Source organism: Miniopterus schreibersii (genome assembly GCF_964146895.1).
Source record: "Miniopterus schreibersii genome assembly, chromosome: 20".
In the NCBI taxonomy this organism is placed as follows: Eukaryota; Metazoa; Chordata; class Mammalia; order Chiroptera; family Miniopteridae; genus Miniopterus; species Miniopterus schreibersii.
The window spans coordinates 28066249-28092068 of record NC_138122.1 but is presented as its reverse complement, the minus strand read 5'-3'; the positions used below and the strand labels follow the sequence as shown (position 1 = coordinate 28092068).

Below are 25820 nucleotides of genomic sequence, written 5' to 3'. Positions count from 1 at the left end.
TACAAAAGGGGGTCACACGCACCAGGAGATTCACCACACTTGGCCCTGGCGCCCTGTGGCCGCTTCTACCACTGGGGTGGTTCCTTGTTCCTACAATGTAATAGTCAGGTAAAGGGCAGAGGGTAGAGATGTCCACCCACCATGATACTGCTTATAAAAGGGAGACTTGAGAAACAATGCAAATGTCCGTGAACAGGCTGTGCCGCTGTGCCACTGGGGACTGACAGCCAGGGAGTGACAGGGACAGTGTCCAGGATATAGTTAAGTGAACAAAAACAAGGCATTCAGAACAGTAAACTTTAGTTGAATAGAACATTTGTTTTGCAAACATAATGAATTACAACCTTAGAGTGAAAAGCACCCACCCCACCCTGCTGGGCCATTCTGCAGCCTCTCACTAGAAGCCCCACAGACATGGAAGTGTCAGGACACTCCCACACCTCACTCATCAAGTTAGCTGGGTGGAAGTCTGGCCCATCACAGGACAGGTGGGAGGGTGGCCAGCAGGGAGAGTCTCGTGCCCCTAGAAACTTCCCTGCCCACAACCTGCTCAGGAGCTGGATCCTACTACATGCTGCTCCCTGAGTGGGACACACCCCACCTTTGACTTCTGACCTCATGAACATTTCTCAACTGCTTCCTCCAACATCAGGAGCTGCCAACCAAACTATCCAAACATGGCATGGGCCTAGGAGCCCACAGTTCCTCTCAGCAGAATCCCCCAGGGAACTCAGGAAATCTCCTGTTTTCATCAGGATAAAACTCTGTAACTTGTGTTGAATGGACGAATGGCCACACCTGCTTCCCCAGGACACTGGCCTGGCTCTGAGAGGTGGCTCAGCCCAGGCTTCCCCCTGAAAGCTCAAGGAGCATCCTGGCCCCCCAGAAGGCATCGCTGGAGGCCTGGCTGTCGGGCCACTGCATCTGGAAAACCAATACAGCATTACACAGGCGGGTGCCCTCTGCCTGACTCCCCCTCCCCCCTGGACAACCCTGCCCCCCCAGCTCCCATTCTACTGACATCCAGCCTCAAGGCCTGTCTTCATCTTTGTCCAGCTGATTCACTCCAAAGACATGAGCTAATCCAGGAGTTAGGTGGGAAACCCACAGTACCTCCTAGGAAAGCCTCACCTGGCTGGATGGCAGGGACTCGCTCAGTTCCACAGCAGGCACAGGGCTGGAAAAGGTAGATGAGGCAGGTGCCAGCTCTGGGAGGCTGGAAAACAAACCATGTCAGGACAGGCCTGTCTCAAGTGGGCACCAGGTCACACCATCTGCCCCATGAGAAATGGGCCCTGAAGGTCTCTGCTCATCAAGAGCCCTTCCAGGCGCAAAACACTCAGAAACAGTCTCCTCCCTCGAGGCCCTCAGGGATGCAAGGCACGACCGGGGCCTGTGAGACATGACAAGCAGGTGGCTTGGGTGGGCTGGTGCATCAGAGAAGCTCACAGAGGAGAAATGTGAAGAGAAGTTCCCATAGAAGGGACAGGCCTGGGGTGCAGAGACAAGAGAACCTTAGAGGCAAACCAGAGGGAGCAACAGGGACAGCGGGGCCAGTGACAGGTGCATCTACCAGTGACAAGTGTCCAGCAGATCCTTAAAAAGGCAATCACACACATCCCATGACCAGCCATTCCACTCCTAGGTGTGTGCAGATCGCAAACACGAAATGTGCAGGGTACAAACAACATGTGTCAGGCCATGGTCACTGCTGCCCCAAACTGGGACTCCCTAATGCCCCCACAGGGTGATGGGCCAGTACACCACAACCCACCACACCAAGGATGGGACTTGGCAATACTGAGATAAGACTGCGGACACAGGCAGAAGCAGGGCAGAGCCAGCAGCCAAGCCGAGCAGAATAAGCCAGACCAAATATAAATGCATATGGTACGATTTCATTTAAATGAAATTCTAGAAAATGCAGCTCAATAAAGCAGGTCTCTGGTCCTGGGGGTGGCGGGGTGGATCTGCACGGCTCACAGCCTCAGCACATCATGCCCCGTGGTGGACACTACTATTGCATCACCTGCACATGTTCATTTACTGATGGCCAATTACCCCCCAATGAAGCTGTTTTTAAAAAAACTATCAAGGCTGTCAGATCAGAACACAGATGGACTGTGGCTGGAATCCAACAGTGAGACCAGTGAGCCCCTGTGGTGGCACCTGCCCCTCACGACTCCTGGTCACGATAGAAGGGCCAGTCCATCTGGACGGTCGGGATTTTCCCACCATCTGGCTGCTTTATCAGGAGCAGAGCTTGTGACTTGGGGGCAGTCTGCTCTCTTGCATGTCCCTTGTAATTCTGCCCTCACTAGGCATGGCCTTCAGTGCCAGATTAGGGAGAACCAAACCCTGGGGACCTGATCCTGGGGGTCACTCTCAGAGATTCCCTCTCTGGTAGAGTATCCCCAGTCTCACTCCTCGGTTCCTCCTGTCTACAGGCTCCTGGACTATTGCCCTGGACCCACACACAGCCGGTCCACAGCACCCAGGATACCCACGGCCCTCCCAAGCCCCTTTAAGACTACAATCTGCATATGAATCTGGGATCTTTATGCTGCTCAGAAACTCTGACAGCCTTCATCTAGGCAAAGAAAATGCCAGAAAGACATGGCAAGAAAATCCCAGGGCAATCTCAGGGAAGAAGCCTGAGCACCATCCACGGGACAGATGTCCTGTCCACCCTCACGTTTCTGGACGTTCATATGTCTGAGGGAAAAACCACCCTCTTCTTTTTGGGAGATGCTGGCTGGGGCAAGCTGTGGTTTCCAGAAACAGGTAAGCAAAGGGCTTTATGGGCACCGTCTTGGTGGGCGTCTCTAAACCAGGTGAGACTCCCCCCATAGCCTGTGGATAGTGTTGCCTGAGCCACAAGGCTTTGCTGCCTTACCTCTGATGGAAGGCAAATTCTGGAGCCTGCGGTGGGGGCTGTGTCACCAGGAAGCTGCCCACCTGTCTGCCTGTCTGGCTAACACCAGTGCCCGGACTCTCCTCCTGGTATGAGCTCTGGGGGCTGCTGCTGGGTGGGTCCGCGAATCCTGCACAGAAGGAATGTCCACAGCCCAATGTGGGGGGGATGGGGCCCGGCTCACATTCAGCACAACCAAGGCAAAGCTAGGAATTCTCTTAAAATATATCACTGTTGAAATAAAATATTGAAACAGTTTAAGAAACACCCTCGAAAGCATGTCCAATAACAAAGAAAAGAAGACCTAAGAAACAAGGTAACCATTTTGGAAGACTGGTCCAGGACTTCCAACATCCAGATCACATCTGTGCTCGAGAGAGACACCTGAGAACATGGAGGGAAGAGATCATCAAAGAGACTATCGAGTAAGATGACCAAACAATGCCCAGGGCTCAAAGGAGACCTTGATGTCTTACTTTAACTTAAGGGCTTAACACAAAGGTGAATTAAAGGACTCTTACCTAGGACTTAAAACTCAAAACAAAACCCTCCTTTTCAGCTTTAGCCATTCACAGTGGATGGGATATAAAACAAAAAGAGCAACCAGTGAACTAACAAAAACAATCCAACTCATAGATCCAGATCCCAGAATGGTGGTTACAGGGAGAAGGGGACAGGGGAGGGAGAATTGGGTAAAGGGCTCAAATATATGACAACAGCCCAGGTGGGGTGACTCAGTGGTTGAGCGTCAACCTATGAACCAGGAGGTCGAAGTTCGATGCCTGGTCAGGGCACATGCCTGGGTTTCGGCTGGATCCCCAGTAGGGGGCGTGCAGGAGGCAGCCCATCAGTGACTTTCTCCCATCATTGATGCTTCTCTCTCCCCCTCCCTCCCTCTCTTGTGAAATCAATAAAAACACAGTAAAATATATATATACCGTGAAAGAAGGTTAAGCACACAACTGAGTATACAGATACCAAATTATGATGAACAGTACCTGCCAATTATGTGATGTTACCTCAATAACTTTAATTTTTTAAAAAGCTCCAATAAAGGAATCGCAGGTGACCTGCAGAGAGGGAAATGTCCGAGCGACTTATGACTTATCAAGGACCCTGGCTGCCGCTGTGATACGAGGCCTTCAGGTTTCTAGTGGGAAAAGTATTTTAAACTCTGAATTCTGTCCCTGTCAAATCGTTAGTCAAATGTGAGGGCAGATGAAAGACAACCTGAGAACCATTTATGAGGAAATTTATTTTCCACTCACCCTTTACTGTCAAGTTAACTGAAGACAGTCCCATGGACTCACACAATAGTGTGGTGAAGGCCAGGGGAGGGGGCCTGGATGCGGGGTGGAGGGGATCAATGGGGGGAAAAAGAGGAGATATCCGTAATACTTTCAACAATAGAGATAAATTTTAAAATAAAAATTAAAAAAAGAAATATAACCTGTGATGTTTGTGGGAAGAGTCTGTTTCAGGTACATTGGTTCTGGGTCTAATCAAACACAGCATTCAAGCAGAAAGTCCTGGCCCTGCCCACACCTCTCTACCCTCCAAGAGACCCAGTAGTTCAGCCTCTGGTGCAGAAACTCATGGTCCATGTAGAGTGGGCTCACCTGTGGGGCTAGGCTCGGTGAGGGTGGCAATGGACACAACCATAGAAGTGTCTGCAGGGGGAATCGTGAAGTCCAGCCCATGACTGTGGACCAGCTGTCCAGTCTGAAAGGAAATGTCCCTGGAGGACGCCAGTGCAAGGGACATCAGCCATGGCTTGGGGGCATCTGAAGAGGGATCCAGCATGTTGCTGTGGGCAGCCGGTGCGCCGAGGCCAGGGTCAGGGTAGACGGCGGGGAGTGTGGCAGAATCGTGGCCAGGCCCCTCCGGATATATCTCACTACCCTGCAGAGACCTGGGAAACACAGAGGACACTGTCTCTTGGTGGACAGAGGCTCACTGGGCCCAGACAGTCACTGACAGTGTGGGGCCCACCACTCCCTAATTCTGCTGCCTTCACTGTCCTCCCTGTGAACATTCTACAGACACTTTAAAAAATATGATTACTGAAAACCTAAGATACAGTAGCAGTTCATTTACAAGGGCCTTCAATGAAGCATTCTTCCACAATGCTGAAAGCTATAAATGATTAGGAAGAACCTAATAGTTGACTTGACTAAATGATGGTTGATCTTAAAGGAATACTAGGCAGCCGTGAGTAATAACGTAAAGAATTAACATTCCACAAATGCTCAGTGTTTCAGGTGGTGCTCCTAGGCCTCTGTGAACAACCCCCACCCCATTAATCATTGCAGCAACCCCCTTGGCAGGTCCTATAACTCCCCACTTCCCAGGTGAGAAAAGCGAGGCAAGGAGGTCACAGGATCCTGCCTAAAGGGACACACAGCTGGGCGGTATTGGTCTGAATGTCAGGTGCCTGGCCCAGGTATTATCACTGGTAGAAACTCAAGCAGCCTTGGCTGTTACCAACTCAATGAAACACAAACAATACCAGAAATAAACAAACCACAACAGCTGGGTTTGCATTTAGGCCACAGGTTCGCGAATTTTTCTTTCTATGTCTGTTTTCCCCCTGCTCTGTGATGCACATGAAGTCAGGCTGTGAGTGAGTCTCCTGTGACCTGGGCTCCTTGCAGTGGCTCTCCCACCCCTGGGGTTACAGCAGTCTCTGCTCCCAGCCATCACTGACCTGGTCCCAGTATTGCCCAGCATCCCCACGCCCACTCCAGCCCTGGTCTCCTACTGAGGGGTTGTGGGGAGCTGAACAAAAAGAAGGTCCCCCACCTGTGGGGATTACAGTACCTGGGAATGAGTGATTTGGGCATTGTCTCGTCTCCAGAAAAGTCCGAGGCCAGGGCCAGTGGCTGCCACAGCCCTTGGGTGGTCACTAGGGATGGTGCAGGCCCATTTTCCTCACCTCCTGTTGAAAGCCGATCAGATGGGAGGGGAGGCTGGATGAAACTTAAGTTCCAGCCTCCACCCCAGCAGCTTAACAGGAGCCCCGCTGCTGGAAAAGGGTGCAACCACTGAGCCATCCCAATATTTTCTGTCCCTTGACCCATCTTTGGTCTATAACAATCCGTAATTAGACACCCTACATCCTGGTGCTTGGCTCACTTCCCAAATCTACTGACTTCTGCTCCCGGCCACTCACTGGCCTCTAAACACAAAACGGCAGCCGCAGCCCCGCCTGACCCTCAGCCTCAACATTCTCGCTCCTTAAGAGGAAGTTCTGAACCGCAGGTCCGGGGCGGGGGTCCCTGCAACCAGAGTGACCCTATCGAGGCCTCGCCCTGGACACAGGGTGCAGTGACCCGGGTGCCTGAGGTCAGCCCCCACCACCGGGCCACCCACCTGACCACTGAGGCGGGGGCACGCCCCCGAAGCCGGCGGGGCGGCGGCGCGAGGGCTGCGGCTCCGCGCGCTGGAGGCTGGCCCTCTGGCGCCGCCGGTAATTGGCGAACCAGTTGTAGACCTGCTCCGCGCTGAGGCTGGTCTCCGCCGCCAGGGTCTCCTGCGGGAAAAGCGAGCCTCAGTCCCCGCGGCGGGGCGCGCGGCGGGTGCCCGGGGCGACGGCGCTGTCACCGGGGCGGGACGGGCGCGGCGGGCCGGGGGCACGAGCAGGGGGGCTCCTTCCTCCCCCGCGCCGGCGATGGCCACCCAGACCCGGAGGGCTCGGCAGCACCTGCGGGGCTGGAGCCTCGGTGTCCGGAACCAGCCACTGCGCTCCGGACCCGCACGTGCACCTCGGACCCGCACCCTTCCCTGCTCCGGAGCCGCCACGAAACTCAGCTGTCAAGCGGGAGGGGCGGTGACGGGAGAGTCCCGACGATTGGACGGGGGACAGAAGCGGGCGGGGCGGTCACGGGGGAGCCCCGACGATTGGACGGGGGACAGAAGCGGGCGGGGCGGTCACGGGAGAGCCCCGACGATTGGACGGGGGACAGAAGCGGGCGGGGCGGTGACGAGAGAGCCCCGACGATTGGACGGGGGACAGAAGCGGGCGGGGCGGTCACGGGAGAGCCCCGACGATTGGACGGGGGACAGAAGCGGGCGGGGCGGTCACGGGGGAGCCCCGACGATCGCACCCGGGCGAAGACCACCAGCGCCCTGGAAGACCGGCCACCTAAGGGTGGAGATGGGCTGCCTGGCTCTCGTCGGCTCTTACCCGCTCAGCCTTGCTGGGGTTGCTGCCCACACCCGAGGCGAAGTCATGCAGCTTCTGGCGAACGTCTCTGGGGAAGATGCGGCTCTTCAGGCCGTCAGGGCAGAGGGCGGCGGGCGGCGGGTTCCTGGGGACAGGAGGGTGGTTACAAACATCCCTTCTCCCGCGGACACCTCCCGTGCTGCAGAGCGCTGCGCAGCCCTGCACCTGCTCTCCTCTCACTGGCCGCTCCGCCTGCCATCTCTGTGCTGCGAAGTCCCAGGGGCCCAACGAGGTCTCCCCAGGGCCTCCGGGACCACTCGACGCGATGCCAAGGCTGACAAACGGCCAAGAACAGAGGAGGCTGGATGATGAGGATACGGAGGTTGGTTATGCTTTACTGTTGTTAAACTTGAATTATTTTAAAAGAAAACAGTGACACGCAATCAAATAGCACCTGTCTATATAAGACTTGATATCCAAACACCAACTGAACAAATCCTCATGGCTGTCAAAAAGGCATCCCACTCACCCCAAATCCCAAGTGGAGCTTGGTCACCCGCTCTCCCAGCCCCCATCCGGCGCATCTTGGTGAGAATCCGCCCTATTCCAGCCACTAGGCCAAGGGCACTGGAGCCCAGCTTTCTTCCTCTCCGCCTCCTCCAATACGTCCAAACCACCAGCAAATCCTCCAAAATCTATCTTGACACAACCCTTTCTTTGGCCACTGCCAAAGACTCCAAGAACCTCTTGCTTCTGCTCCTGCACTGACTGTCAGCTGTAACTCCAATGTCACCCCCACCTTATGCCCCTGGGGACCTCGATCCACTTGCTCAGGTCTCTCCTCCAAAGGCTGGATGCGCCTGCACTGCAGCCCCCTTCTGAACACCTTCTGTCTAGCATTCCTCACTCTGAACTGTGGAATGTGCTTTGTTTCCTTGACTACTGTCTAGCGTCCACATCAAGGTCAGCTCTGAGGGAACAAAGCCCAGTGTCTATCCTCAGCACCTCCAATAGCACCCAGCACCTAGGGGCCTCTTCACAAACACTGTCTGGTGGTCCCAAGTGATTTACTGTGCTGAAATTCAATGGCACAACCCTTGGGAGCTCCGGGAATAAGCTCAAATGAAGCTCAATGGCATACCTCTTCCTGCAGCGGAACTTTTGCACAGGGGTCAGCGTGGCCACACCCAGCCTCTTCATAACCAAATGGTAGTGAATGTCATTCCAGAGCTGCACTAGCTCCTGGCTGCCTCCTGGCACCCGGCATCCCTGCGGAGAAGAGCCTGCTGAGACATGGCCACCCTCACCCACCCTGGAGCACTGCCATCTGACCAGACCTGAGCAGCAAGGACATGACCAGATGGCCAGTGCTCTGATCTCCACCAGGTCCAGTGCTCATTGATTGCTATGCCGGCCCTCCAAGCCAGGACCAACACTCAGTAAGGATTTGATAAATGGATCATTTTTTTTCTCAGATTACCATGCTATTTAGAACCTAGTAAAGTGAGAGTGGACCATCCTGGCTTGTTAATAGCACCTCTCCCCAGGCTCTTGCTGACTTGTGGGTTTTCCGCCTTGTTCAGGATGCTAGTGGCTGCTGCCCCTCTCTCTGCGCCCTGACCCCCCAGACCAGTCCTACCTCCAACAGCCGGCAGGCGGCCTGGTGCTCCTCCTGTTGGGCCAGCATACGGGCACACACCAGGGCCACGTCCTTGTTGTCCAGGAGGTACAGGCGGAGCTGGCTCTCCAGCACAGCCGTGACCAAGGGCTGCACCTGGGTGAGGTCATCCTGGAGGTCCCGGCACAGCCTGCCAGCCAGGCTCACTAGCTCCTCCAAGGGTGGGCTGGCACCTCCACTCTCCCTTAGCAACTTCAGGAAGCTCTGCATCCTGTGTTGGGTTGTACCCCTCTGCCAACAAGGTAACAGTCATGACAATGGCCAGTGCTGACCGTGGGCTGGTTGTACATCAACCCTCAGACCAACTCTCAGAGGCCCCTCCTGCCACGAGCACTTGTAAGATAGCAATAATGAGAAATTACCTGAGAAAAGGTAGGGAGACTAGACGACCATGGTATTTCCTTTTAGTCCCCCCAAATCAGGTTCGCCCCAGGCTGTGCACCAGCACGGAGCTAGGGGCTGCCGCTCCCACCCTGCGCCTTCCACCACCGTGTCCTCTAACCCTCCTGTTTCCACCTGCCCTTATACCGTGTTAGTTATGTTTTGTTTCACTCCTCTGGGCTCAGTGGGTCATCAGACTTCCCCAACATCTGCCAGATGGATGCCGAGGCCTCTCCCAGCCGCGGGGAGGTAACCTGGGCCGGGGGCTGGGCAGACGCCATTTACATGCCTATGGGGGAGCCATGGGGCCCGTAGGAGCACCGTCTGGTTTTAACTATTTTGACTTTGGGGAAGAAAAAAAATCTGAAACTTATCATTTGAAACGCACAAACATTTAAACGTTGCCCTAGTCACACAAATTAAAAACCACCACCCAGCACCACGGAATGAACCCCTGACGCGCCTCCCGCCGCTCCCGCGCCTGCGGGGCTGTCCAGCGGCGGCGCCGAGAGGACGCGGCTGGGACGCCCGAGGGGACTGACCGCCGTCCCAGAGCGGGGGTCGGCGCCCAAGCAGAGGACTTGCCCGTTACACCCCGAGCCCACGCAGCTCCCCAAAGCACATAGCAAGTGGACGCGAAGGCGCTGTGAGTCTCTTTTTTATCCAAATCTGTGCACACACGCACCTGCTCTTAGCGGCACCGAGGATGCGATCGCGGCTAGAGCCACGGGCCCCCTGGCGCCTGTGCGCGGGGTGCGCGGGACCCCAAGAGGACGGCTGTCCCGTGTTGAAACGCCTCCCGCCCGTGGGCGTTTAGGCAACTTGCTAGTGACCGCTTTTCAAAGACAGTACCTTTGAACCGGTCTATGGGCCGGACGCCCGCGGGCGAAGGTACCGCGCGGAGCTGCGGGACGTGGTCTGCGCCGCGGCCGAGCGTCCACCTGCCCGGCCCGGCCGGCTCCCGGCCCGCGCCCCGCCCGGGGACGCGCGCTCCTCTGCGCTGCCCCTTCGCCCTGTCCTGACGCGGCCCCGCATCCTCCCGGTCGCGATGGGCAGGCGGCCCCGGACCCCGCGTCCCCGAGGGAGCCGAGGCTCCAGGGCCTCGAGGGGGCGGGACCGGGAGAGATCCGCTCAGGACCCGGGTTTCTTCGCGCGCCGACCCCACGGGCTCCGGGAGAGGCGGGGGAGAGGCTAAAGGCTGGGCTCATGCGGGCGGAACCCCAGACACTGAGGGGACACGGCCCTGGCGGGGGTGGAGGGGACGGGAGGGGGGCAGGTGGCTTTGTCGGGCGGCCTGACCCCTCCACCCCCCAGGCCGTAGCCGGAAACCGAGTACCTTTCACGGCCGTGCTGCTCCCCGCGGAGGCCGAGTCCCGTCCGGCCGGATCCGCTTAGGGGCCGCGGGGGACCCCCACCCCCACTTCCGTGCCCGCCCTGCGCGCACGTGCTCAGCCCGCACCTCCGGGGAGGAGGCGCCGCAGTGGCGGCAGCCGCGCAGCGCGCAGGGCGCGGTCGCTACAAAGTATCGAGGCCCCAGCCAATCCGCGCGAAGGCGCCGCCCGATGCCCCCCGTGCCTGCCTTGGTGCCCCTGTGTCCCCTGCGCTCGGGGCCGTGCAGTGCGGGGTGCGCGGGGAGGTCCTGGGGTTCCGAGGTCAAGCCTGGCTCTGCGAGCCTTCAGTCCCTGGACGGAGCGGGTGGGTCCCGGGGAGAGTGGCCTGCTGGGGGGGAGCGGGCGCCACCCCCCACTCCCCTGAGGCGGGGGCGGGAGGAGGGGGTGACCCTTGGTTGACCCGAGGCCACCGGCCCGGGCGGACCGCGGAGCCGAGACCTGCGAGGGTCGCAGCCTGGGGCAGACGCCCGGGACTCGCGTGCCTTCTGCGCCCCGCACCCGGTCCCTGGCCCCCAGGGCGACTGCACCTTTCAAACCCAGAGCCCAAGGACACAGGGTGGGAGCAGGCCTTGCAGGGACACACGGTTCAGGAGGGGGCTCCCCTACGCCGGGCCTGAGGAGCACACTGGGGACAGCCCCCGGCGACACTGGCCCGGGCTGACCTCCGCGCGACCCCGAGCGTGGGCAGCGCGCTTTGAGGACACCTTCACGGGCGAGGAGGGCGCGGGGGTCCTGGGCTCTCGCGGCCCCTGGTCACGAGGGGTGGGAATCACAGCGCCAGCGTCCTGCTCGGACCGGCCCTCCGGCGGCGCGCGCCTGGAGAGCTGCGCCGCCCAGCACGAGGGAGGGTGCTGCAGGAGGGAGACCAAGGCTGCAAGTTGGTTCCTAAAGAGTCAAGGTCTTGCTAGAAAGAAAGAAAAAGTTCTCTGACTTCCAAGCTTACGCAAAAGGCTTTGACACAAACACAAACATTTCAGCGTTTGTTCAAGTGAAAAAGCTGGAAACCAAGCAGTTGGTGGAAGCTTTGCTGAATCATCACACCTAAGGGTCCCAGGTCCCCGCGGGGTGGCCCAGCGGGTTGGACCAGTCTCCTGGACAGCAGGAGGCTGCAGGCTCGATCCCGCTCAGGACACATACCTAGCCTGCGAGTTCCATCCCTGGTCGGTGTTTCTCTCTCTTCCTCTAAGAAATCAATAAGCTTATCCTCAGGCGGGGATAAATATTAGTAATTATGCTGAGGAAGGGTGCTTGCTGAGGCAACGGGACGGTGACACATTGTACAATACAAATGGCAGTTACAAGGCAGACTGAGGCCATGAGCCCATTTGAAAAGTGCAGACGTAAGTGCTAAATCCTGGTTGCCCCCGGGGTTTGTTTCCCTTTTTTCTTCTAGTTTCTAAGGTAGTTTACTGAGTGAGCTTCATTCTTTTCTCATAGTTAATGCTACATATTGACCTGTAAGCTCTGCTTTTTCAGCTCATAATACTTTCTTTAAATTTCTGACTTGTGGATTACTTCAAATTGTATTAACTTCCAAGTGTTGATACGTATTCTTTTTACTATTGGTTTCTTGTTAACTTGCATTACAGACTGAAGACATTTTTTATTTCAATTACTTTTTTTAAAATTTAAGATTTTATGACCCAGGACATGGCCTATGCATATAGGTGAATGATTCGTGTGCAATGGGAATGTGCAATCTGCTGTTGGACGTTCTAGAAATGTCTTAGCTCTTCTCTGTTGATGGCCTTAATCAGTTCTTCCATAGCCTTACTGATGCCTGCTCTCCAAGTTATTGAAAAATAAACGTGTCGTGTCCAACTAAAATAGAAAGCGTTTCTTTCAGCTGTTTTTTGCATGATTTTGAAGCTTCATAGTTAAGTGCATGCACACTTAGGATTGTATTTTGGTGAAATAATGCTTTTATAATTATATATTTCTTTATTCACAATGATTTCCTTTGCCCTGGGTATATACTTATTTCCATAAAAGGGTACATATTTTCAAATGTCAGCTGTGAAATTGGACATTGGGCGAGACTGAATCAATCTGACCTGTTAAGCTGGAACGGACTTTGTTGCAGTTTTAGGTTAGATTTAGTTCGCAGCTTCTTTCAACTATTTTGAGGGCAGGATCAGAATGTTTCCCTCAGCAGGGCCTGGGATCTGAACCTAGAAATGTTTGAGATCTGTCTGTGCTCACAGACGACGGGTGATAGTGTGAAATATCCCCTTGCTTTACAGCCCGAGTGCTTTCTTGGATCCTGAGGTCCCTTTGCTTCCCGGTTCTGACTTCTGAACTCCCAGCCCTATGAAGGCCTAGAATGCATTGGAGGAATCTGTCTCAGTGCTCCTGAACCTTCTCCCATGTTTTGTAGTAGAAAGTCCAGGGTGCCTTGGGATGGTTTTCACGTATGTGGGGCGTCACAGGGAAGGGATGGCATGTTCTCTAGGTTCTTTACCCATCCCTCAGACTATAAGTACTGATTGCCTCTAACGGATCTTTCCAATGCTGCACTGTCCTTCCCCACAGTATCTGATGACTGTCTTCAAGGTTGCATGTGCATTTGCTTCACACAATACAGCGACTTTTAAACCCTGACTGACCCTGGGTAGTAGTAAACTGAGTTTAGACTTTCCCTTACATGCTTATTCTTACTCTGTGTATACTCATTGGAACATCAATGACAAAGTACATATTTATGGTATCTTCCAGATTTAGGGGATATCCTTTAGCAAATATCTAAAATTCTTTCTTTATCCAAGTTTTCTCTTTCCTTCTGTGAATCATCATTCTTCATCCCAGGTATCCTGAGATTGTATCCCGTATAATGAGCTAAACACAATAAGGATTAGTCATTCAGAAATTATTACATACCGCCTTTAAGGAAAGAACAGTTTTTTCAGGGGTAAGAGATGAATTCTCTCCTGAAGTAAAGAATACAAAGTGGAGCTCGGCTGGCATGGCTCAGCGGCTGAGCATCGACCTAGGATCCAGGAGATAGCAGTTTGATTCCCAGTCAGGGCACATGCCCGGGTTGCGGGCTTGATCCCCAGTCAGGGGCCTGCAGGAGGCAGCCGATCAATGATTCTCTCATCACGTTTCTCTCTCTTTCCCTCTCCCTTCCTCTCTCTGAAATTAATAAAGATATATTTAAATAAAATAAAAGCACCCAATTCTTTTTTTTAAAAAAAAAAAGAATACAAAGTGGAGGACGCTTCAGAAATGTTTGTAGTTTTGAACCCTCATATCCCTCCAAGACAGGCCTAATCTGATTGCCAGCGACCCAATTCCTTCCAAGTTAATGCTTATTTGCATAAGGAAACTGTGAAGAAAACGGACTTTGTAAGTAAGGGACTGGCAGAATAATCTCCCAACACCCTGACTCTACAACTATACGTACATGTTTCAGCATCACATACAAAAATACCACATAGCTAAAATAAAGACAAGTGAATTAAAATTAAAAATGACAACGAAAGCTCTACTGGGTAACTGACACAGAAGGAACCAGTAAATAACTGCAAGATGATACTAGAAAACAAGAGCTTTTCTGTACTTTAGGAGTCCATTAAAAATTTAAAGTCTCAAGTACTTCAGCCTACTTAGGTGATAAGGTCAACTCCTTGGCAGGGCACCTTGAATGATGATCCCATCATGAGTGCATATAACGTGAGGAATTACGAATTTAAAGACATCAGAATATTCTAACCAGTTACAAATACAAACCACATTGATGTATATAAATAAAGGTAGATGCCAGGCCTACTTATAAAGAAAAACAAATAATATAAGTGGTTTCTATTATTAAAATGCATTTTTATTAAGTCATTTTATTCTAGTATACATTTGCATGTTAAGAATATTGCAATGCAGAGCAGAACTTTTCTATAATTAAAATCCTAATGTTTAATAAACTATGAATTTCAAAGGAGTGTATTCTATATTAATTTATGGAATTTCCTCTGAGAATTTTATCATGTTTAAACACTGGCTTTCCAACATTCATTTCATTCACATGGCTCTTCACCTGTATAAACTTGCAAAAAGGTATGACTTACAGCTAAAAAGTTTCATAGGGTTCATCAAATTCATGGAGTTCATGTGTGCATATACTGTTTTTTACATGTAAAAACAGCTTTCTGTGCATGCCATTTCACATGCCGTATCTTCATAAGGTTTCCATTCAGTATAAGTTTTCTGGTGCATGGGATGGCTTCACTTACAGTTTCTCTTCTACATGAATTTGCTGGTATTTCCTGTGAATTGACTTTTAAGAGAAAGTTTTGCTTTTAATTCATCAATATGTTTCTCATTTGCATGAGTTCTCTGATGCATAATGAGCTGTGACTTCCAACAAAAGGCTTTCCCACATTCAGTGCACTTACAGGGTTTCTCCCCTGTGTGTGTCCTCTGATGTGCACTGAGAATTGATTTCTGAGAGAAGGTTTTTCCACACTCATCACATCCATAGGGTTTCTCCCCTGAATGAGTTCTGTGATGTACAATGAGTTGAGATTTCCTAATGAAGGCTTTTTCACATTCACTGCATTCATACGGTTTCTCTTTTGCATGCATTCTCTGATGCACAATGAGCCGTAATTTTCCACTGAAGGATTTCTCACATTGACTGCATTTATAAGGGTTTTCCCCTGCATGACTTCGTTCATGTACAGTGAGTAGTGACTTCCAAATGAAGGCTTTCCCACATTCATTACATTCATATGGTTTTTCGCCTGAATGCGTTCTCATGTGTATAACGAGGTATGACTTGCTACTAAAGGCTTTGCCACATTCGCTGCACCCGTAAGGTTTTTCCCCTGCATGAGTTCTCTGATGTGAAATGAGCTGATCTTTCCTATTAAAAGCTTTCCCACAGTCACCGCATTCATAGGGGTTTTCTCCTGTGTGAATTCTCCGATGTACAATGAGTTGTGAATTGAAACTGAAGGATTTCCCACATTCATTGCATTCATGTGGTTTCTCTCCTGTATGAGTCCTCATGTGTATAATGAGGTATGACTTGCTCCTGAAAGCTTTCCCACATTCACTGCATCCATAGGGTTTTAAACCTGTGTGACTTCTCTGGTGTACAATGAGCTGTGACTTCAAACTAAAGGCTTTTCCACACTGGTTACATCCATAGGGTTTTACCCCAGTGTGCGTTCCCTGATGTACAATGAGCTGTGACTTGAAGGTAAAGACTTTCCCACATTCACTACAACCATAGGGTTTCTCCCCTGTATGGATTCTCTGATGTACGATAAGGTTTGACTTAGTAGTAAAGGCTTTCTGACATTCACTGCATTCAAAGGGTTTCTCTCCTGTATGAATTCTTTGATGTATAACAAGCTGTGACTTCAAACCAAAAGTTTTTCCACAGTCACTGCATTCATAGGGCTTCTCCCCTGCATGAGTTCTCTGGTGTGAAATGAGCTGATACTTACGATTGAAAACTTTCCCACATTCATGGCATTCATATGGGCTCTCTCCTGTGTGAATCCTCTGATGTATAATGAGTTGTGAATTAAAACTGAAAGATTTCCCACAGTCACTGCATTCATGAAGTTTCTCTCCTGTATGAGTCCTCATGTGTATAATGAGGTATGACTTGCTCATAAAGGCTTTGTCACATTCATTGCATACATAAGGTTTCATTCCTGTGTGACTTCTCTGATGTACAATAAGCTGTGACTTCAAACTGAAAGCTTTCCCACACTGAATGCACCCAAAATGCTTTATTCCTGTGTGAAGCCCCTGATGGACAATGAGCTGTGACTTGAAAGTAAAAGCTTTCCCACACTCACTACAACCATATGGTTTCTCCCCTGTATGGGTTCGCTGATGTACCAGAAGGTTTGACTTTGTATTAAAGGCTTTCCGACATTCACTGCATTCATAGGGTTTCTCTCCTGTATGAATTCTTTGATGTATAATGAGCTGTGAGTTCAACGAAAAAGCTTTCCCACATTCATTACAACCATAAGGTTTCTGTCCTAAATGAGTTCTCTGGTGAGAAACAAGCTGGTCTTTCCTAATGAAAACTTTTCCACATTCACAGCACTGATAAGGAGTCTCACCTGTGTGAACTGTCTGATGTATAAGGAGTTGTGAATTGAAATGGAAAGTTTTCCCACATTCACTACATTCATATAATTTCTCTCCCATATGACTTCTCTGATGTTCAATGCGGTGGGACCTGCTGTGGAAGTCTTTTTCACATCCATCACATTTGTAGGGCTTCTCCTCTGCATGAGTTCGCTGATGCACTACAAGGTATGACTTACTGCTGAAGACTTTCCTACAGTAACTGCATTCAAAGGGCTTTCCTCCCAAATAGATTTGTTGGCACATGAGTTGTGACTTCTTGTTTACAATTTTTCCAGATTCATTACTTTCATAGTATTTTAATCCAAAAAGAGTTTGTTCATGGTCAGAATGAAGGAATGATTCCCGTTGTGCATAAAATCCATTAGCATTCTTTCCAGCATAATTACTATCCAAGTTTATATATTTCAAACTCTTCCCATGTGTGCCAAATTTATAAAGCTTTTGTCTTGAAGAAACAGAATTTGTAGTAAGAAGACACAGTTTTCCAAATGCAGTACACTCACAGTATTTTGCCATACTTTCCAGCTTGCCTTGATTTTCCTGATACCATTGCTTGTGATTATCAATTTCCCAGACTCTGTCTAGAAATTAAAATATGTTATAAATAATAACATGATCCTGGTATAGCATAAAATTGTCTTAAAAATGCCATGTCATGAGGTCACTGTTTTAATTTCAGATATCACATCTGAAAATAAGTAAAATCTCAAGTATAAATGTCACCAAACTCCTGGGCATTGGAGGAAAAAAAGCAAAACTAAAAATAAAGATAGGCATAGGCAACTGACAATAATTGAAGATTGATTTGAGTTTAAACGGTTTGCATAATGGGTAAACAAGGCAAATAAGGCAAAAGGAAAAATGAGCAAAATATAAAGAGAATGGATGAAATCGTTAACCATGAGAATTATTTAATAAATAATTGTTGAATACTTAGTATGTTGCAAACACTAGAAAGCTCAGGAGAAAAAGCTGGAAACACTGCAAATTAGTTTACAGTCCTCTCAGGAATAAAGTTCCAATGAACACCCATACAAATAGATGAAAATAAACACACAAGAAACATCATCATGATGTTTCAAAATACTGAGGACAGGAAAAAGCTAGTAAAAGTTTCCAGAGAAACAAGAAACAAAAACAAAAACAAAAACAAAACAAGCCCTGGCTGGTGTGGCTCAGTTGGTTGCAGCATTATCCTGTCCACTGAAAAATAAGATTATGGTTGGTATCTCAAGGAAAAGTTCAAAGAATTCAAGAAATCAGAAAAGGGTACCAAAGCCGGTGACTAGAAGACAGGGATTCCTAAGTTTAAAGGTTACTTAAATACGACTGCAAACTACACTAAACATGGCTTGTGGGATGGAGGAAATCCCCAGGAACTCACCCTGCAACAACAACTGATATTCTGAAGCTACAGAAATGTATTCTCCCCAAAGAACACCTGTAGTTTACATACAGAACACAGAGCTAACTAGGCCACGGCAACACCTGAAGTCCTGGCATGGCCATCTGACCAGGGTTTCAATGCCCTGAGAACTCAGGTGGAGATGCCTATGTGCTATTCACTGCTGCTGCTTGCCCAGGGTGGAGATCCTGTTGTTCCTACCTCTACTTCCACCACTCAGTATTTGTCTGTCTGGTTGTATGTGGATGACTTATCTTTGTTTAAACGTGACCAAACCACAAAGAACTACCACCAGGTATGACTGGAAACAAGATCCTAGATTTGTGTTAATATAGTACAAGAATGAAAACGGGCGGCAGAGTAGTTTTGAAAATGGGAAGAAAGGTGTGACCAGATGCTGCCTAGTCAGAGAGGTTGATGAAGATGCACAATGCTCCCCTTCCCTGGCAGAAACCCGATTTGTTTCCCACACTTCAAGCTATGAGCTTCAGTTAGGGAAACAGTGGCCCCTCTCCATCCCCACATCCACCCCCATCCCCAGAAGGTAAAGCTTGATTTATCAGAGCCAACACGGGGGGTCCCTTTCCTGGACAGAGTATTCTTAGACAGGGGTATGTGATAAAAACCTATCCTGCCAAACACAGTAAGTCTGCTGGGGCTTCCCAGGATAGGTTTTACTGTCTGATACTAATTGTGATGTGGGAGGAAACACTTAAGTCTCTCTTATTCCACTGGTCACTGGGATATCTGCATGTGTTGGCAGGAACTGTAACAGCCACTTGACGACAATGAGAGGAGGGAACCTGAGGAAAATGCTAATATACTTGGAACAGCAGGGTAGATGGACCTCTGGTGATTGAGTCACTTAGTTATCCCTAGAGCTGCCCCACTTCAGGACGTTTGTGACCTACGATGATAAATCACTTCTGCTTGAATAGGGTGATTTAGTATTAATCAAAAACTGCAACTGAAACAGTGAGAATGAAACAAAGACTGACTGTTGATTAATCCCTTCCACGCTTGTGACGGAAGCAGCAAGTGCTCAAGGAACCATCTAACAGCAACATCAAGAACTAACAGCCCTGGCCTGTTTGGCTCAGTGGTTAGAGTGTCAGCCCACAGACTGAAGGGTCCCAGATTCGATTCCAGCCAAGGGTATATACTCAGTTGCAGGCTCGATCCCTGGCCCTAGTTGGGGCTCGTGTGGGAGGGAATCAATCGAAGTGTCTGTCTCACATCGATGTCTCTCCCGATCTTTCTCTCCCCCTCCCTACCCCTCATCCCCCCTCCCTTCCATTCTCTCTGAAACAGCAACGGAAACAATGTCCTCAGGTGAGGAAAAAAAGGACTAACATAAAAAGACACAACTGAATACACTTGACTCATCAGCAGAACAATCAAGAAATGAAATAATGTTAGCCTTGTGGGTGGAAACAGACGATTCGGAACTTCTTTTTGAAAGGACCAAAATATTAACAGACCAGAGCAAAACCAGCAAAGAGAACTGCATGTAAAGATGGAAGCTGGCTCCCTGGCACCAAGAAGAAGAATCAGAGCACAGCAGAAGGAACCAACAGCAGTCAGAAAGGTGAGACGTGACACGTGGCTATGGGGCAATGGGAGAGACGATTCCATTTTCCAAAAATTAGACAAGGGAGTGGCATAGGCAGCAAGATGCCCTGTGGACCAATCACATCCAGTAACGAAGGGCAGATGAAAGAGGGATCGACTCTCAATAACCAAGAGAGAATAAAGAGCTTAAATTTTCAGAACAGAAGTCTTTTAAAAGTTACAATAAACAAAGTGGTGAATCTAAAAAGAAAAGGCCTCTGTGGACTCAGAGGGAACAGCAAGAGCAGCCCACAAGCCTCCGCAGGACATTAACGTCGCCGTACAGTGCAGCGAGGTGCAGTGGGACGTCGCCTGACGAAGGGGAAGGGAAGGGTCCAGGCAGGAAACCGAACCCATCCAATACTGCAGGAATGCCCCTGGCAAGCACCGTGAGGACATCGCAGTGGTCAGCATGGAGAAACTTGAAAGGGATGGTTTCAGGGAGAAGGAAGGAAGTTGGTATTGTCGTTGTGGAATGTAAGTTTGTAAGGCACGTAAAATTATTTTAAAAACAGGAAGGAAGTAGAAGGGACATGGACGTCGATGTCCAGGAGACGCTTACTTGGATGCACAATGGAGCGTCTGCTCCGTGGGAAAGTGAGGAGACTGAGACAGCCTGAGAGGAGAGCACCTGGGAGAAAACGGTTGCCAGTGAGACAAGGAGTACAAGCATGAGGTGCACATCGCTTCAGAATTCACAGCAATTCTAAATAAAAATTTAAGAACAGAAATGTCTCAATCAATCACCTGGATGGCCTTGGCTTGGAAGTTGGCCCTGCGTCGTCCACAGCTCTTCTTGTTCCAACTGGAGGATGACATCAGGCTTGGTGTGCTGGTACCCTGTGAATGAAAAATCACCAACAGCCTAGACCACAACCACCCAGGATTCAGAGATGCTGAACAACGGGGAAGTTTCAGTTAAGAGGCAAGAGGGTGAAGCTGCCTTTTTGTACTTTGGCTGAAGACCATTGAACTAGCATATTCTAATGAAAAAGGGAGATTAAGAAAACCTGGCCTTTAAATAGAAGTCTAAAATCACTAAGTATTTTGCAAAAGCCCCACCCCCACCTCCCAGCTTTAAGCAACCAAGAAGCTCACCCTAAGCAAGCAGCCTGGAGATCGCACACACTCCTCCCAGGGCAGCGGCACTTACCCAGGGACACCAAGTTGCTATAGTTTTCCAGCATCACAGTCCTGTACAGATGCTTCTGAGCTGGGTCCAGCATCCGCCACTCTTCCCAGGTAAAGTGCACAAACACATCCATGAATGACAGCGGTCCCTGAAATAGCATATTCCCAGTCAATCTCAGATTATCTTACTGAGTTTGTGGGAAACAGCAGACTGCTTACTTAGGGTTTCCATTAATTGCATTCTACTTTGTGATAAAAGCAAAAAATTATTGAAAACCTTCCCATCAATATGTACTGTATTAGTCAGCCTTTCACTCAACACATAAGAATATCAGGTGCCTGGTCTTCGGCTAGCTGCAGATGATATAACAGCGAGTGATACAAAGTCCTGCCCACAAGTGTTCAACAATGCATAGGAAAGCAAAGTTAAACATGTATAAATGCAACTGGGAGTCAAAGAAGCTAAAACAAAAGAACATACAGAGTACAACAAGGGCACAAAGAAGGAAGCAAGGAATGCTGCTCATGAAACACACACAGGCAGACCTAGGAGATGCTGCAGATCAATTGCAAACTACTGCAATAAAGCGAGTATCAGAAAATAGTCACATACATGTTGTGGTTTACCAGTGCATGTAAAAGTAATGTTTACACCACACTAAAGTCTAAGTGTGCAATAGCATTACGTCAAGCAAAATAAAAAAACAATATACATGCCATAATTTAAAAATACTTTATTCCTAAAAAATAATAAGCAACATCTGAGCTTTCAGCAAGTCATAATCTTTTTCCCGGCAGAGCATCTGGAAAAGAATGCAGCATCTGCCCTGGCTGGTGTGACTCAGTGGTTAGAGTGCTGTCTGGTGCACCAAAGGGTCTCAGGTTTGATTCCCGGTCAGGGCATGTATCCAGATTGCAGGTTTGATCCCCAGGTGGGGCATGTACGGCACACAACCAATCGATGTTTCTCTCTCTCTCTCCCTCTTCCTTTAGAATCAATGAAAAAAGCATATCCTCAGGCGAGGATTAAAAAACAACAAAAAAACAATATCTGCAAAACACAAAAAAGCAAAATACAATAAAACAAAGTATGTCTGTATCTTCAAATGTTTAAGCTATTCTAGGACCCATCTGCACAGGGTAACCAACTATCCCAGGACTGAGGGATTTCCCTAGACTGGGAACTTCAGTGCTAAAGACAGGACAGTTGTAGGCAAACATGGATGGTTGGTCACACTGCTTCTGCAACAGTTATTGACCTGTAGGTGCTTGGTGCTAGGTATTCAACTAGGTGCATGTGATATAAAAATGGATAAAATAGAGTCCTGCTTCCAAGAAGTATTCAGCATTGCAGAGGAAAGGAGAGTTAAATACACACAAATAAAATAGGGTGTCAAAGAAGCTAGGATGAAACAACATACAGAGTACAAGACAGGCACAGAGGAGAGCAATGCTGCTTGAAAATGTCAGGCGGAGTCTGGGAAAAGGTACTAAAGGCAATAGCTTAAGTAGTGGCCAGTTTGTGGGGCAAAATATCTGAACATGAAACTACATGCGTGGGAAATAAGCACTTAAAAGGATGCTCAGCATCGCTTGGCCATTATAGCTTAGTGGTTGAGCATTGACCCATGAACCAAAAGGTCACTGGTTCGATTCCTGGTCAGGGCACATGCCCAGGATGCAGGCTCAATCCCCAGCAAAGGGCATGCAGGCAGCATCCAATGGATGTTTCTTTCTCATTGATGTTTCTATCTTTGTATCCCTCTCTAAAAAAAAAAAAAAAAAAAAAAAATCAATTAAAAAAATATATTAAAAAAGGGGGGAAAAGATGCTCAACATCATATATACCATTAGGGAATTGCAAGATGAAACAATGAGATACCATTACACACCTATTAAAATGGCTAAATTCTTTTTTAATTGCAATGCTAAATTTGTTGAAATAGAATAACATAAATATCAAAGAAGGTCAAAAGGCTACAAAAACCCAGAGATATATTATAATCAAACTTTATAATGGCGAAGCCAATATTGCTGGGAATGTGAGGCATGTGGACGCTCCAACCCTGCTGCCACTAACATAGCAGATAATGCAGGAGCATGAGTGCTTCATGAGACAAGCACTCAATGAAAAATGCAAGTGATACAGCAAGATACGCATGTGCACACAGCACTGACAGGAACTAAAAACACATACACAGCAATAACAATGCATGTTATAAACACATCAGTGAAACAATATCCATTAAAAAAATAATAATTTTAGGGGGGTAAAAAAGGAGATGGAAATGGAGCATGGGGAAATCAGGAAATACATAAATAAAGGTACACAGGAACCTTACAGGAACCATAATGATAAGCAAGCCACAAACTAAGGAGTGATTAACTTAACCCTTCAAGCTAAGAATCACATCTCTCTCCCCACCAAAAAAGTAAATAAATAAAAGTAATAAAGAAGTGGGCATCAATCAACAAGCAACTCACCTGGGACTCGCTGGTTTTCAGTTGCTCCTGGGACATAAACAGCCACTCGAGGACCTGCTCTCTCCTGTGGCTCTTGTGCCTCTGCTGGGGTCCTCCAGAGACAGGCTTCTGGTCAGGGGTCCCTTGACCCACAATGGGTTCCTGACCTTGAAGCTTTCTGATCCTATTGCCTGAGCTGCCTCCTTCCTGGAGGGGTGGGACCTGCAGCCTCAAGAGCAAGCCACAACATTGGCTCCAGTCAGGGGAATGTCTATGGGGGCTCCACGCAAGTGGTACAGGCCAGGTGAGTGCCCCATGCACCCCCAGGCAATAGCACCATGACCGATAAGCTGAGAGCAACACAAGGGAACCTTGAAAACTTCATGCTAAATGAAAGAAGCCAGATACAAAAGGCCGCATTTGGTGTGACTCTGTTTATACAGAAATGTCCAGAATAGGTAAATTCATAAAAACACAAAGTAGATTAATGGTCGCCAGGGACCGGGGAAGGAATGGTGAGTTACTATGGATGGGGACAGGGTTTCTTCCCGGCGTGAGGATAATGTTCTGGAATTAGATGGTGGTGATATTTGCACAACTCTGTGAAGACAGTCGTCAGCCCTCATCGGCTGTTTCACTTTCCAGGGTCAACTACGGTCCAAAAGCATTAAATGGAAAATTCCACAAACTAAGCAGTTCCTAAGTTTTACATTGCACAGTGTTCTGAGAGCATGATGAAATCTCGCGCGGTTCCCCTTTGCCCACCGTACCCCCAGCTGTTATCAGATGGGCTGCAGCGGCAGCGCAGTGATTGTGTTCAATTAGCCCTCCTTTTACTTAATAATGGCCCCAAAGCGCAAGAGCAGCGATGCTAGTGACTCGAATGTGCCACACAGAGGCCACAAAGGGCTTCCTCGGGGTGGAAACAGGTGCACGGACTGGTTGGAGCTCGGGGCGCCCGAGGCTCCGCGCTCCCGGCGTCGGGCACCGCGGGGCTGGGAACGGCGCCCCCGGGGGAGGGGCCACCGCACTGAGGACTGAGGCGAACACTGGACGCGGACGGACTTACGGCATGTGAGCTAGCCCTCAGCAAAGCTTCTACGGAAAGAGTATTTTTCTAACTTCGATGATTTCTAGTAATTGGACGGTTTCGCATCGATCGCGTCCCCCGATCGGGGCATTTCCACCGCCCGGGGGAGGCGGGTGTGCGCCTGACGCCAGGCTCAGGGGCGCTTTTCACAAGCGAGAGGCCGCCCACTCACCCAGACGGCAGCCGTGCGGACCCTGGTGGCCATCCCCACGCCGCCGGTGCGCCCTCGGAGCCGCGGGAGAGGGGACGTGAGGGGAGGTGTCCCCGCCGCCCGCCGCGGACGGAGGCCGGGAGCGCCGACGCCGGCCCCTCCCTCCGGCAGCCGCTGGGCTCGCCACCTCCGCCGCAGCACACGCGGGCCGGAGGGAGCGAGGCCAGGCTCCTCGGGACCTTCCGCCGCCTGGAAATGAGGGGTCCGCGCGCCGGCTCCTCCAAACCCCGAACGGGCAGAGGAGGGTCGGGGGCGACTGGCTGCCGCCACCTCCCGGATCTGCAGCCAGGTCGACTCGACCTCGCTCCGACTTTGAGGTGCCCCCGGGCGCTTGCGCCACGGCCCTCGGGAGGCGACAGCAGCCCACGCCCGCGCGGGTCACCACACCGGGTAACGGCTGCCAGCGCCGGCGCGCAACGACGCTGTCCGGGCCGGGCGGAGCCAATGGCGGCTGACAGAGACGCACAGGAAATGCGTCAGTGAGAGCAAAGGCGGGCGAACTACAACCCCCAGAAGCCCCCGCGGAGTCCCTCCGCGCGGCGCCGCGGCCCGGAAGCGCCGGCTCCCCCCGGGGCCCTGGGAGCCTGCCCTGGAGGCTTCAAGAAGAGTGAGTTAATTGAGTGACAGCACAAACGCGGCAGTGGTGTAGGTCAAGTGTACTAAGTTCCTTGCTTTTGGGTAGAAGTCCTAATTTACACTTTAATAACTCAAAAATGTGTAACACATTAACGTAACATCTCAATGGAAATTAGTTTTCCCCGCCCGGGCCGGCGCCCAGCGGTGAGAGCGCCGGCCTGCGGTCTGAGGGACGCGGGTTCGCTTCCGGCCACGCGCACCTAACGCGGGTGCGGGCTGGCCCGGGACGGGTGGGGCGGCCAATCCGTGTTTCTCTCTCCCCTCTCCCCTCCCCTCCGGAGAAGCAGCGGGGAGAACATCCTCAGGTGAGGGGGAAGTTGGTGGTGTGACCCTCGGCGGGGGCGTTCGCCCGCAGCAGGCACCTGCCCTCGGCCCAGGGGGGCCTGGGACCCTTCAGTCCCCCGCGGAGGCTCATCCACTGAGCCCGACCAGCGGGGAAGCCAACACTGCTCTTTTAAAAAAATTGCTTTGGTTGTCCTAGGTTCTTTAAATCTCTATAAATTTTTGATTAGCTTGTCAAATTCCACACAAGTGCCTCTGAAGCTAAAAATCTGGAGAGAATTGCTGTCCTAACAATATTGAGTTTTCCCATCCTTGACCACAGTGTATTACTCCATTTACCACATCTATGTA

At 50.3% G+C, this 25820-nt stretch overlaps 2 protein-coding genes across 4 annotated transcripts; both read right to left on the bottom strand.

The window, feature by feature from the left end:
- Positions 1-285: 285 nt before the first annotated feature.
- On the bottom strand, positions 286-8967 carry ANHX (anomalous homeobox; the record flags this gene model as incomplete). The annotated part of the gene is made up of 9 exons (XM_081122786.1): positions 286-924; positions 1132-1216; positions 2897-3044; positions 4534-4826; positions 5735-5852; positions 6287-6446; positions 7101-7224; positions 8221-8348; positions 8719-8967. The coding sequence occupies 9 exons, from the start codon at positions 8965-8967 to the stop codon at positions 838-840; spliced, it is 1392 nt and encodes a 463-aa protein (XP_080978912.1). The 3' UTR covers positions 286-837.
- A 5360-nt stretch (positions 8968-14327) lies between these two features.
- Positions 14328-24984, bottom strand: LOC308550079 (uncharacterized protein). Of its 3 annotated transcripts, none has more exons than XM_081123464.1 (5): positions 24320-24984; positions 23272-23472; positions 20810-20936; positions 20404-20496; positions 14328-17221 (listed from the first exon to the last, which is right to left on the bottom strand). In XM_081123464.1, the coding sequence occupies exons 2-5, from the start codon at positions 23305-23307 to the stop codon at positions 14766-14768; spliced, it is 2712 nt and encodes a 903-aa protein (XP_080979590.1). In that variant the 5' UTR covers positions 23308-23472; positions 24320-24984; the 3' UTR covers positions 14328-14765. The 3 variants fall into 3 exon arrangements, with proteins under 3 accessions (XP_080979590.1, XP_080979589.1, XP_080979591.1); XM_081123463.1 differs by having other exon boundaries at positions 24513-24984; XM_081123465.1 differs by lacking the exons at positions 20810-20936; positions 23272-23472; positions 24320-24984 and having other exon boundaries at positions 14328-17217; positions 20404-20484.
- Between the last annotated feature and the right edge of the window lie 836 nt (positions 24985-25820).

Bases quoted from the DNA above. Each gene is read 5' to 3' on its own strand.
- LOC308550079 (XM_081123463.1), bottom strand. From the start codon at position 24,545: ATGGCCACCAGGGTCCGCACGGCTGCCGTCTGG. The intron at 20,937-23,271 runs GTGAGTTGCTTG...ATGCTATTTCAG, and splicing joins TGAAAACCAGCGAGTCCCAG to GGACCGCTGTCATTCATGGA. The intron at 17,222-20,403 runs GTGATTGATTGA...TTTAATTTCTAG, and splicing joins TCCAAGCCAAGGCCATCCAG to ACAGAGTCTGGGAAATTGAT.